The sequence below is a fragment of the Chrysemys picta genome, chromosome 12 (genome assembly GCF_011386835.1).
Source record: "Chrysemys picta bellii isolate R12L10 chromosome 12, ASM1138683v2, whole genome shotgun sequence".
Taxonomy (NCBI): Eukaryota; Metazoa; Chordata; order Testudines; family Emydidae; genus Chrysemys; species Chrysemys picta.
In genome coordinates this window covers 4,359,887-4,372,889 of record NC_088802.1, presented here as the reverse complement: position 1 = coordinate 4,372,889, position 13,003 = coordinate 4,359,887, and the positions used below count along the sequence as shown (strand labels likewise).

At 52.9% G+C, this 13,003-nt stretch overlaps 1 protein-coding gene across 3 annotated transcripts in view; it reads left to right on the top strand.

Annotated features, from left to right (window-relative positions):
• The window catches only part of LOC101935718 (C-type lectin domain family 2 member D-like), a 68,218-nt gene extending 61,783 nt beyond the window's left edge, over nucleotides 1-6,435 (top strand). For all 3 annotated transcript variants that reach the window (XM_065564123.1, XM_065564130.1, XM_065564121.1), the window contains 3 exons: nucleotides 704-879; nucleotides 2,680-2,789; nucleotides 6,031-6,435. In XM_065564123.1, the coding sequence (XP_065420195.1) occupies nucleotides 704-879; nucleotides 2,680-2,789; nucleotides 6,031-6,193 (449 nt within the window). In that variant the 3' untranslated portion in view covers nucleotides 6,194-6,435. The remainder of the gene's footprint in view (nucleotides 1-703; nucleotides 880-2,679; nucleotides 2,790-6,030) is intronic.
• Nucleotides 6,436-13,003: the final 6,568 nt, after the last annotated feature.

Below are 13,003 nucleotides of genomic sequence, written 5' to 3'. Positions count from 1 at the left end.
CCTGACCTTCCCCGGTGTGACTTAGAGCAGCCTCAGGGTTGCTCTAACTTACCCTCTGCTTCTCAGGCTGCCTGGGAAGCACAGAACAGCTGTAATGCAGCGTGCTCTGGCCACAACCCCAACCCATCCCCTACACTCTGAGTGCAGAGCCCATACACCAGCTGGGGAGGCCCCTGAATTGGGGGGGATTCTCAGAGGGCTCTTTGCATCCACCTTGAGTCCCCAGAGTGGTGTAAAGTGGTCTAAGGATCCAGCCCAGAATCTCCCACTCTCCACGCAGCCCAACCCGACCCCTACAGCGTGTTGCTCCCCGTAGCCATTCACATCCCTTGTGAAGGTCTGTTTGCCCAGTGAGGCCAAGCAGCCAGCCCCTTGCTCCAGCACTGACAGCTGTCACCCTCGGAACGAGTTACCAAGGGGCGCGGTGGATTCTCCATCACTGACAGTTTTTAAATCACGATGGGATGATGATGTAAAAGCTCTGCTCCAGGGATTATTTTGGGGCAGTTCTAAGACCCGTGTGATGCAGGAGGTCAGACAAGATGATCACAATGGTCCCTTCTGGCCTTGGGATCTCTGCAAAACGACAACCCAGGCCCAAGACGTGTGGGTCTTAGTGCCCTCGCTGGCCGGGATTCCCACACAGAGACAGAGACCAGGGATAGGCCCATCTCTCACCACTGTGCTACTTGCTTATTTTCAGCCAAGAAGACACCGCCCTCCCCATCCCATGTCACTGCTGCGTGCCCGGACGGCTGGGTGGGATACCAAGGGAACTGCTACTACTTCTCAGAGACTGAAGGGAACTGGAGCACCAGCCAGAGCCACTGCTCTTCCCTCAACGCCTCGCTGGCTTCCATTGACTCCCTGCCGGAGCTGGTAAGGAAGAGACACAAACCTTCATAATCACAGCTAGGGACATGCCAGAGCCTGGCGCCCCCCGAAGGCCTAAGGCAGCTCCTAGATTCAAGGAACTGAATCCCCTGCGGAGCTGGTTGCAAAATGGAAATTCAGGGACAGGATTTGACATTTTTTAATAGGAAAAAGTTGATTTCCCCCAAAAGAGAGATTCTTTTAAACTCCAAAATCTCATTTTTTTTCAAAATTTTGGGTTCCTCCCCACCCCACCCCACCCCTTTTTTTTATTTTATTTTTTTTTATTTTGCCTTTTTCCACATCATTTTATACTGGAAAAAGGGAGGAGAAAGTAAAAAGCATGGGAAAGAGGTGTGAGAACCTGCCTTTAATATATATATTTTTTGCCAGCAGGAAACGAGTGCAAATGTTGCTCTGAAAAAGAAAGGAACATTTTCATCTCAACAGTATATACCTCGTTTTTATATATCTATATCTAGTTATATCTGTGTAATTTAACCAGCAATAAAGACAAGTGCAAAGTATTTCACCTAGGAAGGAAAAATCAAATGCATGGAGACAAAATAGGGAATACCTGGCTAGGCGGTCGCGCTGCTGAAAAGGATCTGGGGGTTACAATGGACCAGAAATTAAATATGAGTCGACAATGTGATGCAGCTGAGAAAAAGGTGAATCTCATCCTGGGGTGTATGAACAGGAGTGTTGTACGTAAGACATGGGAGGTGATTGCCCTGCTCTGCTGGGCACTGGTGAGGTCTCAGCTGGACACTGTGCCCAGTTCTGGGTGCCTCGCTTTAGGAGACGTGGACAATTTGGAGAGAGTCCAGAGGAGAGCAACAAAAATGATCAAAGGTTGAGAGAACCTGAGCTACGAGCAAAGGTTTAAAAAACTGGGCATGTTTAGTCTTGAGAAAAGAAGACTGAGGGGGACGCGATAACAGTCTTCCAGTATTAGGGTGACCAGACGTCCTGATTTTATCGGGACTGTCCCGATATTTCCTTGTTTGTCCCTGGACAAACAAGGAAATGCCCCGGAGCCTGGAAGTGCTCGCGCCCCCGCTCCGACTCCGCCCCCTTCTCCCCCGATTGGCTCCCTCCCCGAATCCCCGCCTCTTCCCCGGGCTCACCATTCCCCCTCCCTCCGCAAGTGCTGGAGGGAGGCCCGGGAGACTCAGGGGAAGCGCGGGGCCAGGGTGAGTGAGAGTCTGGCCTGGCCCCGAGCAGGCAGGACTCAGTTGGGTGGTTGGGAGAGGAGGGGGGCGACCTGCGGGGCCAGGCGGCGGCTGTTGTTGTTGTCCCCCCCGGGCAGCGGGACTCGGGAGCAGCCGCTGCTGCAGCTCCCACTGCCGCGGGGGAGGAAGCGGCCATGGCGCTTGGCGGCCATCACTGGAGGTTTTAAAGACCAGGTTGGACAAACCCCTGTCAGGGATGGTTTAGGTTTATTTTGTCCTGCCTGAGCACGGGGGGCTGGACTTGATGATCTCTCGAGGTCCCTTCCAGCCCCGTGCTCTATGATTCCCAAAAGTTGGGAAACTGTAAGAAAATGGGAGGAACCCCCCCCCCCCGGTACAAAATGGGGGGAGGGGCGGGAGCATGTTTGTTTGGTTTTTTTAAATACATTTTCCTGTGGGGGGGGGAAAATCATTTTGGATGAACCCCTTTGCCCTGTGTAGTTTGACTGGCAGCTGTTTGGGCGAGGGACCAACTTCCTGTGTGTGCAGCCCCTAGCGCGTGGGGGCCCTGATCCCCGTGACGGCGGCTGTAACACAGATAAGGATATCATGTGTGTGTTCTTATCCACAGAATTTCATGCTGCGCTATAGAGAGATCCCTTACCGCTGGATTGGCCTCCAGAAGGAACAAGGCGAGGGCCAGCCCTGGAAGTGGACCAACGGTACCATATTCAACAACCTGTGCGTCCCTTTTCCTCATTCGCTTTCTCAGTAGCAGGGCACAGAGAAATGCAACAAAACCCTGGGCTGGGTGGAGAACGGGGATTGGAAGCGAGACCTCAGGATCTTAAAAGCCTGATCCTCTACTGCCTGAGCGACAGGGCTAGTTCTGGGGAGGTTGCACCTGGAGGAGACTTGTAGACTCTTCCATAGCGTAGGCACCAGAGGAGGACAGAGAGCCCCACTCGGGTAATGTGGATGACACGGGTGGGACTGGTTGGAAAAATTCCTACTAAATGTTTTCCCTTATGTTGAAAGAAAATTTCCTGAAGGGAAAGGTCAATTTGGATGAGATTTTTCCACTGGGAAAATCGACTCAAATGTTTATTTTCAGTCAACCCAGAATGAAACATTTTCATTTTGGTTTGCCTATGGGGCCACTGCAGCACATCTTGGGAATTGTAGTTCTGTGTCCTTCTGGTCCCATTTGTCCCTGGTCTTTGACCAGACAACATCTCCCATGATGCACTGCAATGTCTCACTCATGCGTGTTCTTATGTGGTATTTTGGCAGTAGGAAGACACTGCAGTGCATCATGGGAGATGTAGTCCAGTTGGGAATCAGGACCTAAAGGAGAGAGCAGGGGTGGAAGAACCAAGAACTACAATTCCCAAGATGCCTGGCATCAGCCCCACGGTCTATCTAATGAAAAGGTTTCATTTTGAGTCGACTTAAATCTTTTTTTGGAGGGAGGGAAGAGAATTTCTGTTCTGTGGGAAATGTAAATATTTTGACTTTTTGTCCCAAAACATGAGAATTTACCTCAGGATGGAAATTCTATTTGTCACCCACCTCAGTGCAAACAGTTCCCCCCCGAATCATTCACGAGCACATCCCATCGTTCGTGCACAATGACAGGGCAGCAAAAGGATATTGGGAGAGAGAAGAAGTTGCTGGAAGAGGCGAGTCTGAGAGGCAAAGCAACCCCATGCCCTGGATGTCCCTAGCTCTGTTTGCCAGAAGCTGGGAGTGGCCAACAGATGATGGGTACTTGATGATTGTCCTGTTCTGTTCATTCCCTCTGAAGCACCTGGCACCGGCCACTGTCAGCAGACAGGATACTGAGCTAGATGGACCATTGGTCTGACCCAGCACGGCCGTTCTTATGAGGTTTGCTTACCCTGAGGTATTGCCTGATTTCCAGTCTAGCTGCACTAATGCGTCCAGTTCTGGTCACCTGTATTCAAGAAAGACACACTCAGACTGGAACAGGTGCAGCGAAGCACAGCAGGATACTCGCAGGAATGGAGAGTCTCCCTTATCAGAGGAGACTGAAAGAGCTTGGCTGGTTGAGCCTAGCAACATGAGAGGGTCTCTCATTGCTCTCTGTAAATACCTCAGGGGTAGAAACCTGGGAGGTAGAGGAGCTACCGAAGCTACAGGACAATGTTGGCACAAGATCACACAGGGATAAACTGGCCAGGAATTAATTTGGGGCTGGAAATTAGCAGAAGGTTTCAGCCCATCAGAGGAGGCAGGTTCTGAAGCAGTCATCCCATAGGAGCAGTGGAGGTGAACCACCTAACTAGATAGAATACAGAACCTGAGATGTCTATGCAGGGCCGGCTTTAGGAAGTGCGGGGCCCAATTCGAACATTTTCGGTGGGGCCCCAAAAGGGATGACTTAAAAAAAAAAAAAAAAAAACGTAAAAAAACACCTTTCATTTCTTCCACGTACTTTCCATAACTATATAAATAATAACAAAATTATATATTACATACATTGCGTAATGTATGCGGATGCATGCTAAGCCTACCTAAAGTTCTTGACACCCCACCCCCGGGGCCCCTGCCCCATCCACCCCCTTCCCTGTCCCCTGACTGCCCCATCCAACCCCTCCTCTCATTCCTGATGGCCCCCTGGGACCCCTGCGACCCCTGCCCCATCCAACCACCCCTTCTCTCTGTCCCTGACTGCCCCTGGAACCCCTGCCCCTGACTGCCCCCCACCGCCCAACCCAACCCCTGCTCCTTCCTGACTGCCCCCCGGGACCCCTGCCCCCATTCAATCCCCCTGTTCCCTGCCCTCTAGCCGCCCCGACCCCTATCCACAACCCTCCAAACTCCCCTGCCCTCTTCCAACACCTGCTCCCTTACCGCGCTGCCTGGAGCCGCTCGCCCGGGTCCGGGTCCGGGTCTGGGCCCGCTCGGCCTGGGCCTGGGCCGGGCCGGGCCCGCTCGGTCTGGGCCGGGTCTGGGTCTGGGTCTGGGCCGGAGCCGCTGGGCCAGGGCCGGGCCGGAGTCTCTGGGGCCGCGCTGGCGCCGCTCGGCTGGGGCCGGCGCCGCAGGGCCCGAGCTGAGCCGGGCCAGAGCCGCTCGGCCAGGTCCACGTCCGGGCCGGGGCCATGGGGCCGGGCCGGAGCCTCTCGGGCCGGGCCGTTACCACTTGGCCAGGGCCGGCACCGTGGTGCCCGAGCTGGGCCAGAGCCGCTCGGCCGGTTCTTGGTCTGGGTCCAGGCCGGAGCCGCTCAGCCGGGCCCGAGACCGGCGCCGCGGGGCCCGAGCCGGGCCGGGCCAGAGCCACTCGGCTGGAACCGGGCTGGGGGTGTTCGGCCGGGGCCAGGCCGGAGGGAGCCGCGCATTCAGCCAGGGCCAGACTGGGCCGCACTGCGCCTCCCTGGAACTCTCCTCGCGCCCCCCCCCCCCCCCCCGCTTACCTCCTGCCTGCTGCTTGTTTCAGGCTTCCCGCGAACATCTGGTTCGCGGGAAGCAGGGGAGAGGGAGGAGAAGGTGGGCGGAGCGTTCAGGGGAGGAGGGGGAAGTGGGCCGGGGGCGTGGTGGACAGCTGCACGGGGCCCGCTAGGCGCGGGGCCCCATTCCTGGGAATCAGCCGAATTGGCCTAAAGCCGGCCCTGTGTCTATGAACAGGACAAAATGCCGGGGTTGCCTGCCATAGCAGAGGGCTGGACTCAGTGACCCAGGAACTCCCTTCCAGGCCTATGTTCCCTCACACACTGGAAAGACCTGCAAGAAACTTCACAAACTCTGTTTCCTGTTCTCTGTGAGCCGGATTTTCAGGCGCTCAGTGTCCACTGTGACATTTACAGCTAGAAGTGACTTGCTCGGGGTTGATTAGTAGCAAAGCCTGGTTGAGAACCCAGTTCCCCTGCATCATACAGCACTGGACCACATCGCTTCTCCGTACGTGAGCAGGAACGGGAGCCGGCTGCATGTGATAACCCCACACTGCTTCTCATTGCAGGTTTCAGGTCAGAGGGGAAGGGCAATGCGCCTACCTGGATGATCATGGGGTCAGCAGCTCCAGGTGCTACTCAGACAGACATTTCATCTGCAGCCAGCCAGCTGAGTGCTCTAGAAGGAAGCCAAGCGCCGCAGGAGGGGACACAATGTCTAAGATCACTTAAAGGGTCAATGCAGTCTCTTCAGTGGATGCAGAATTTACACATTCATCATCTCTTGCAGAGCATCCTACCTCTCCAACCATTGCTCCCTCCAGATCCCTGCTGAAAAACCATCTTTACAATGCTCACAACACGAACTACTAAACAGTAACTCCATTGCAATGGTACTACTGAACAGGGGTTTTAGGGGCTTAAATCTAATATTCCCTTAATACGTGAAGTGAATAAATTATTTAGATTATGAAGAATCCCTGCTTTTATTTTAAAAAGAGTATGTTTCTAGCTTGCTTGGTTATGAATGTACCCTGGCAAATCAAACAGAGTCAGCAGAGAGCTTGAAACAATAACTCAGAGAAGTGCCCCATTTAATTTACTCACACGTTAACTCTGGAACCTAGTGATGACACTAACTTCTATCTTTTTCGTCTATGCTGGTTTTTCCTGGTGAGGGTTGTGGCAGCACCATGGAGAGTAGGGAGGACTAGTCCTTTCCTCCGCAACAGATTCCAGCTCCTCCTGGGGGATTACCAAGCATTCCCAGGCCAGCCGGGAGATATGCCAGCGTGGCATTCTGCGTTCCTTTCCCAATCATCCACCGAGATTCCAAAGGTGTGAACCAGGTTTTCTGTCAGACAAAGGCTGTTTCTGTCTCTCTGGCTGGTTACAGGTAAATTAAGTGTGGGATAGTTCACAGTGGGGCTCCTCTCCCGGGTCTGAACCAAACACTAAGGAAGGATGAGGGGGGAACCACACAGAGAGAAAAGTAACAGGATGGACAGTGTCAGTTACGCTGCTTCTACCTCCATTAATAACTGGAAATTAAACCCTGTCGCTGTAGCAGGAACGTCAATGGCCTGTTGCTACTGCAGTCACTGAGTGTGTAGAAATTGGCCCCAGCTTCTGGGCAAATGCGCTGAGTGATGCATTTGGTCTGTAATAACGTGTATGTACGTGTCTGTCTCACTTGTGTCTGAATTCTGTTTATATTTATATGTAATATATTAACCGACTCTTGTTGTTTTTTTTTAAGTAGCATGGGAGAATCTGTCTCTCTTGTGGGATTTGCGGGATCTAAGGTTTTCCTTAATCTTCCTCATCCTCACCCAATAAAGGTGTTGTTTTGTCAGATGCTATCATAAACAGACAGTGAAGGGTTAATGCCTCTTTTACCTGTAAAGGGTTAAGAAGTTCACCTTGCCTAGCTGACACCTGACCTGAGGAACCAATGGGGGGACAAGATGTCTCAAGAGGAAGGAGGGAAGTTTTTCCTTTGTTCTATTCATTAAGTTCTGTGCCAGAGGGAAAAGATCCAGGAATCAACCAGGGTAGTGAGTATTAGAGAAGGAATAAATTAGCTTATGTTTATTTCCTTTTGTGACTTCATTTTGCATAAGAGGGGGAATTAAATTGGGTTTTTCTTTTGTGTACCTAAGGTTTTTGCCCAAAGGAAAATCCTCTGTGTTTTTGAATCTGTTGTCTGTGAGAATAGCTTGCATGCTAATCTCACAGAGGTATTCCTTTCACCCTTTTTCTTTAATTAAAAGTCTTTTCTTTAAAACCTGATTGATTTTTCCTCGTTTTAAGATCCAAGGGGTTTGGATCGGTGTTCACCAGGAAGTCTCTCAAGGCTACCCAGGGAAGGGTTATAGTACTTGGGAAGGAGATATTCTAGGGGGAAGACAGAGTTCCCAAATGACTCATAAACGGTTGTTTAAACGATTTGGTGGTGGCAGCATACTAATCTAAGCTGGTAATTAAGCTTAGGGGTTCTCATGCAGGTCCCCACATCTGTACCCTAAAGTTCAGAGTGGGGGTGAAACCTATGACAGATGCTACTTAGTAGTTTGTGAATCCCCACCTGACTCCTAGAGATGTGCCTGTCCTGCAGCAGTCCTTGCATTCAGAGGTGTGTGTTTATTGCCGCTGGGTGTCCCAGTGGAGGTGTGACAGCTGCTGTCTTGGCTGACACCCCAGGAGTTGAGCCAGGGAATGTACAGAACAAGACGCATGAGCTGCCCTGGGCTGGAGCTGCAGGGCCAGGCTTTGTAGCGACGGGTGTAATGGACGTCGATCCTCTGTGGAGCAGGCGCCGGCAGCGACCTGTGACCTGCACTGACCAGTGTGTTACAGAGTCACTAATGGATCCGGGCAGAAATTTTTCAGCAGGTCGTTTTTCCTGTCGGGAAAATGGTGATTCATCAAAAATCAAGACATTCTGCAGGGACGCGTCTATTTTGACAAAAGTTTGGACAGAAACTTACCTGGTGGCCTGCCCGCCTGGCTCCTCAGCCGCCCACCTGGTGTCCTTCTCGGGAGCCTGAGTTGTCAGACTCCCAGGTCTCAGCATTGTGTCAGGTGGGGAGCTGGAACTCCCAGGGCTTCCAAACTGTTTGGAAGTTTGCCCCCAGTGGGATGCCAGGGAGCTGGAGAGGTGGGACTGGACGGCTTTGCAAAATTCTTCCCAAATTGAATTTTTTTAAAACAATCCCTCACGTGGAAAATATCGCATAGCTGGCCATTAATTCCTATTTGGAACACACACACACACACTCTCTCTCTCTCTGCCGGAAGTGTTTATGCTACCAGGGCCGGTGTGGAGCTGGCATAAGGGCCCTGCAGGTACCCTGCTTCCAGCCCCTTGGTGTAGGGGCTGGATTGAGGACGTGGTTGGAATGCACTGGGTTATGCCTGTTCTGTGCTACCTAAGGCCAATAGAAAACAGACTGTAGATTAGAGCAGCCTTGAAGCGGCTCCGATCTACACCAGGGGGCAGGCAGAGCTCTGCACAGACCCAGAATAGGAGAAGCAAAAAGGGGGGTTAAAACTACTTAAATTCCAACCCAAGCTGAGGAATGTGGTAACTGGGGATCAGGCCCTGTATCTCCGAAGGGGAGGTGTCGACACATCCAATTCTGTTTACGTATCATGGTACAATACTGACTATGTGCTGTGGTGCAGACAGCAGAGGGAGCCACCGTTCACTCGCAGGTCCTCTTAGCACCAGGCTTCTGTGATAAAAATATACTTCACTGTCACCAGCTCCCCAGCTGCGGTAAATCGACCAGAGCTCCACTGAGTCCTTGGAGCCAAATCTCCGGCTGGCAGAAGTCAAAGGAGCTGGGCCCGTTAATGCTGGCTGGGGCTATGGCAGGGGTCCCCAAGCTTTTTTGGTCATGTCCCTCCCGGCCCCCTCCTTACCTGGTCCCTGCCCCACTGGGATTGGGGCTGCAGCTGGGGCCGGGAATGGGGCCATGGCTGGAGCCGGAGCTGCAGCTGGGGCTGCAGCCAGGAGCGGAGCTGGGGCCGGGAGCTAGTGGTGAGGCCGGAGCTGGAGCTGCAGCTGGGGGTGGGGCAGAGCTGGGGCCAGAGTGGGGCTGTGTGGCACTCCCTCCTTGCCCCACATGGGGGCTGGCCCCGCCCCCCCAAATGTTCCTCTGTGCCCCCCTTAGGGGGGGCCACCCCACAGTTTGGGAGTGGTAATTGGCCTGGTAATTGTATCTATATGTAAGTGGGCAAATGGTCCCGCTATTGTGGGGAACTTTCCTGGCTTCTGCACTACCCCGGTGAAATCGGCTAGTGGAGGGATCTTACTCCTCACTCCCACTTCCTTTACCCAGAGCCCTCCCTGCCCTTGAGGACTCCCCTTCCACTCCCCTGTCTGGCAGAGTCCTCGTAACCCCGACAAGGCTGGGCTCAGGATTCCTGGGGGGCTTGACCCCCAACACTGCTGCGGTCACCCAGGACAGGGGCTAGGGTGTCCCCACTCCGGGGTACTCTCTCTGCACTGGGCACCTCCCTGACCCACTGATTGTTACATACAATTTAAAGCAAATGCAAGTTATTTAATCAACAATTAATTTAAAAAAGAATAAGGAAAAATGGGAAAGGTTAAAGGAAAACACATCACCCCGCTCTGTGGCCAGGAACATCACAACCAGTGTCTCTGGAACGTCAGGGCAGGTCACAGTCTGCTCCTTGTAGGTCCCAGGCTCCTTCTCAGGCCCTGGCTGTGCTGCAGGGACGCTGCGGGTTGGACACTTGCTCTGGCGGTGGCCACACACCTCCGGGCTTTGGGTGGTGGGACCCTTCTTCCCAGTGTCAGCCCCCCATCTGGCTAAGATTCCCCTCCCGGTCTGGCCTGCAAGGACCCTTGGCTGGGGGTGTCTTTCTGCGCTGGGCCCTTTACCCAGGGTCCCCCCTTGGCTGGCCCCAGTCGCTCAACACACCTGGCTCCAGCTCCACTGTTCTAGCTCCGGCTCCACTCGGCCTCAGCACTTTGCCTCCAGCCCCCTGGGCTGCTTCTCTGTCCCCTCTGGCTCTGTGGCTACAGCTCTGCCCCCAGCACAGGGTCTGCTCCCTGGGCTGCTTCTGTGACTCTGCTCCCAGCTCTGACCTGCCCCCTGGGCGGCTTTTCTGGCCCCTCTGGCTGGCACGACCCTGCTCCCCAGCTCAGCTCGGGCCCCTGCTTTCTCCTTAGCTCGGTCTGACCCAGGCAATCCCAGCTCACACGAGGACAGGACGGGATCTCCCCGCCCCCCTGTCTCCTGACTCCCTGATTAGCCTGCCCACCCTGTCAATCAGGCTGACCTGGAGCATTGGCCTCTCCCCCTTCTTTTAGTGCTGGGAGCAGCCAACCAAAACACCCACTGAATGTTAGTAAGGGGACAACAGTCCCCCTTACATACCATGATACCGAGCATTTAAGAGATACATTTCACACATGCAGTGGAATCGTGCTAGGTGTCTTTTGTCGCCTGATGAAAGCAATATCTGCTCTTTTGTGGTCAGCTGCACTCCGGAGGTGTCGAAGATCAACTGATAACTTAGAATCACACTGTAAGATGAGCGAGGTTTTTTTAACCTGCTACCTCAGGTGGTCAGAGCTGTCTCTTTACCAAGATGTAGAAAAATTGCAGCTCTTTCAGAGAACTCCAAGAAGGATTTGAGCTCTGACAAACATGCTGGGCAGTGGGTGACATAAAGAGGTCGGTCTACTTCGTTTACCACACACAAGGTTCGGGGGAGACTTGTTCACAGTGTACACGGGAAGAGGATTGCTAATCGAGATCTCGAGTCGAACGCACTGAGGCAGAAGAAGATCCCATGCCTGGAAGCTGAAGCAAGACAAATCCAGACGGCAAATACGCTGCCCCCTTTTTAACAGTGAGCGGAACTAGTCATCGAAGCCACTTATTGAGGGACGTGGCGGATTCGCCATCCCGTGAGTTCTTTGACTCACGACTGGGTTGGTCTAAGAGCTGACGCTCAGCCACACAGATTGGGCTCTGGGCCGGCATCACCGGATGAGATTCTCTGGCCTGTGTTACGCAGGAGATCAGACGAAATCATCGGAACGGTCCTGTCTGGTCTTAAAAATCTGCAGCTTTTTTCCTTCCGTTTCTGGAATTTATATTTATTTTGGTTACTTTGCTCATTTAACTGCACTTTGTATAATGGCCGAATTCTGCAACATAGTCCAGGCCCCTGTTGTGCATCCTTCATATGCTGAGAAGAGAACAATCATTGTTTAAAACCACAAAAATTGGCAGGGGCCTTAATACAAAGCCGGCTTCTTCCTTTCCCCGGGAGTGCTCAATCCCAGGCCCACCCCCCACTCCACCCCTTCCCCCAAAGCCCCACCCCACCCTGCTTCTTCCCACACCATTCCCTCCCCTCCCCTCCAGCACCTCCTGCACGCCACTGAACAGCTGATTCGCCGCGGGCTGGAGTTGCTGGGAGGGAGGGGGAGGAGCTGATCATCGGGGCTGCCAGTGGGTGTTGAGCATCTGTATTTTTTTTCCATGGATGCTCCAGCCCCAGAGCACCCACGGAGTCAGCGCCGATGGACTGAGGCTGCTTTAAACTATGGGCAAATCCTCAGATGGCGAAAGCTGTCATAGTTCTGTCAACATCAGTGGACCTTGTGGATAAGACCTTGAACTGCAGCACAAGTGTTCTCCCTCGAGTTCTTGGCTCTGGCTGGTTTACACTAAAAATGTAAGTTGGGTAGTGAGGCCTCTCAGAGGTGGGATAAATCCAACCCCTGAGCACGGGAGCAAAGCCAGCCTAACCCCCAGTGCAGACACAACTAGGTCAATGGAAGAGTGTGTCCGTCAACCTGCACAGGGAAGTGGAGTTCCTGCACCAAGGAAAAACCCCTCCCATTGCTGGGCTGCGTCTACACTACAGGGTTACACCAGCATCGTTATGGCATCTCACTATGTTACTATAGGCCCTGTAGTGTAGACACACCCTCTGTTTTACACTCCTGTTGTAATCACTTAATCACTGGGCCTCAATTCCCCCATTTAGATGTAAGCAGAGTCAGGATGAGCTCTACCCTGACATCTGGTGGTGAATTATGGCGACTGTGGAAAAGAACCTCGGGCTGATCTTGTTTGCATAGGCACACCCACCCGCCTAGCATAAGCCCACAGCAACCAAAAGTGGTTACTTTGGCTGGTGTGGGATCCCCAGTTTCTCTGTTATTTGGGCAGGAAGAATAAAGTGTTGTTACCCTGATTATATGAATCAAGGCCAGTGGAACTGTTGTATGACAGAGGGACTCACCATTAACTAAGTAGCACTCGCTAGATAAGGGGCCCGGGTTCCAAAACCCTGTGAATTGAAAGATGATGGGGACAGGTATTTGTACCTGATGGTATAGGCCCACTTTGAGGGTCTGAAACAGCAATTGCACTACCTTCTCTCTCCACTGTTGAATAGCAGAGCTAATTTTGATTCTATTGAGAGTCTAGTTACAGGCTGCTATGTGGAATTCATTTTGGGCCAATGGTGCACCAGCACTGGGGC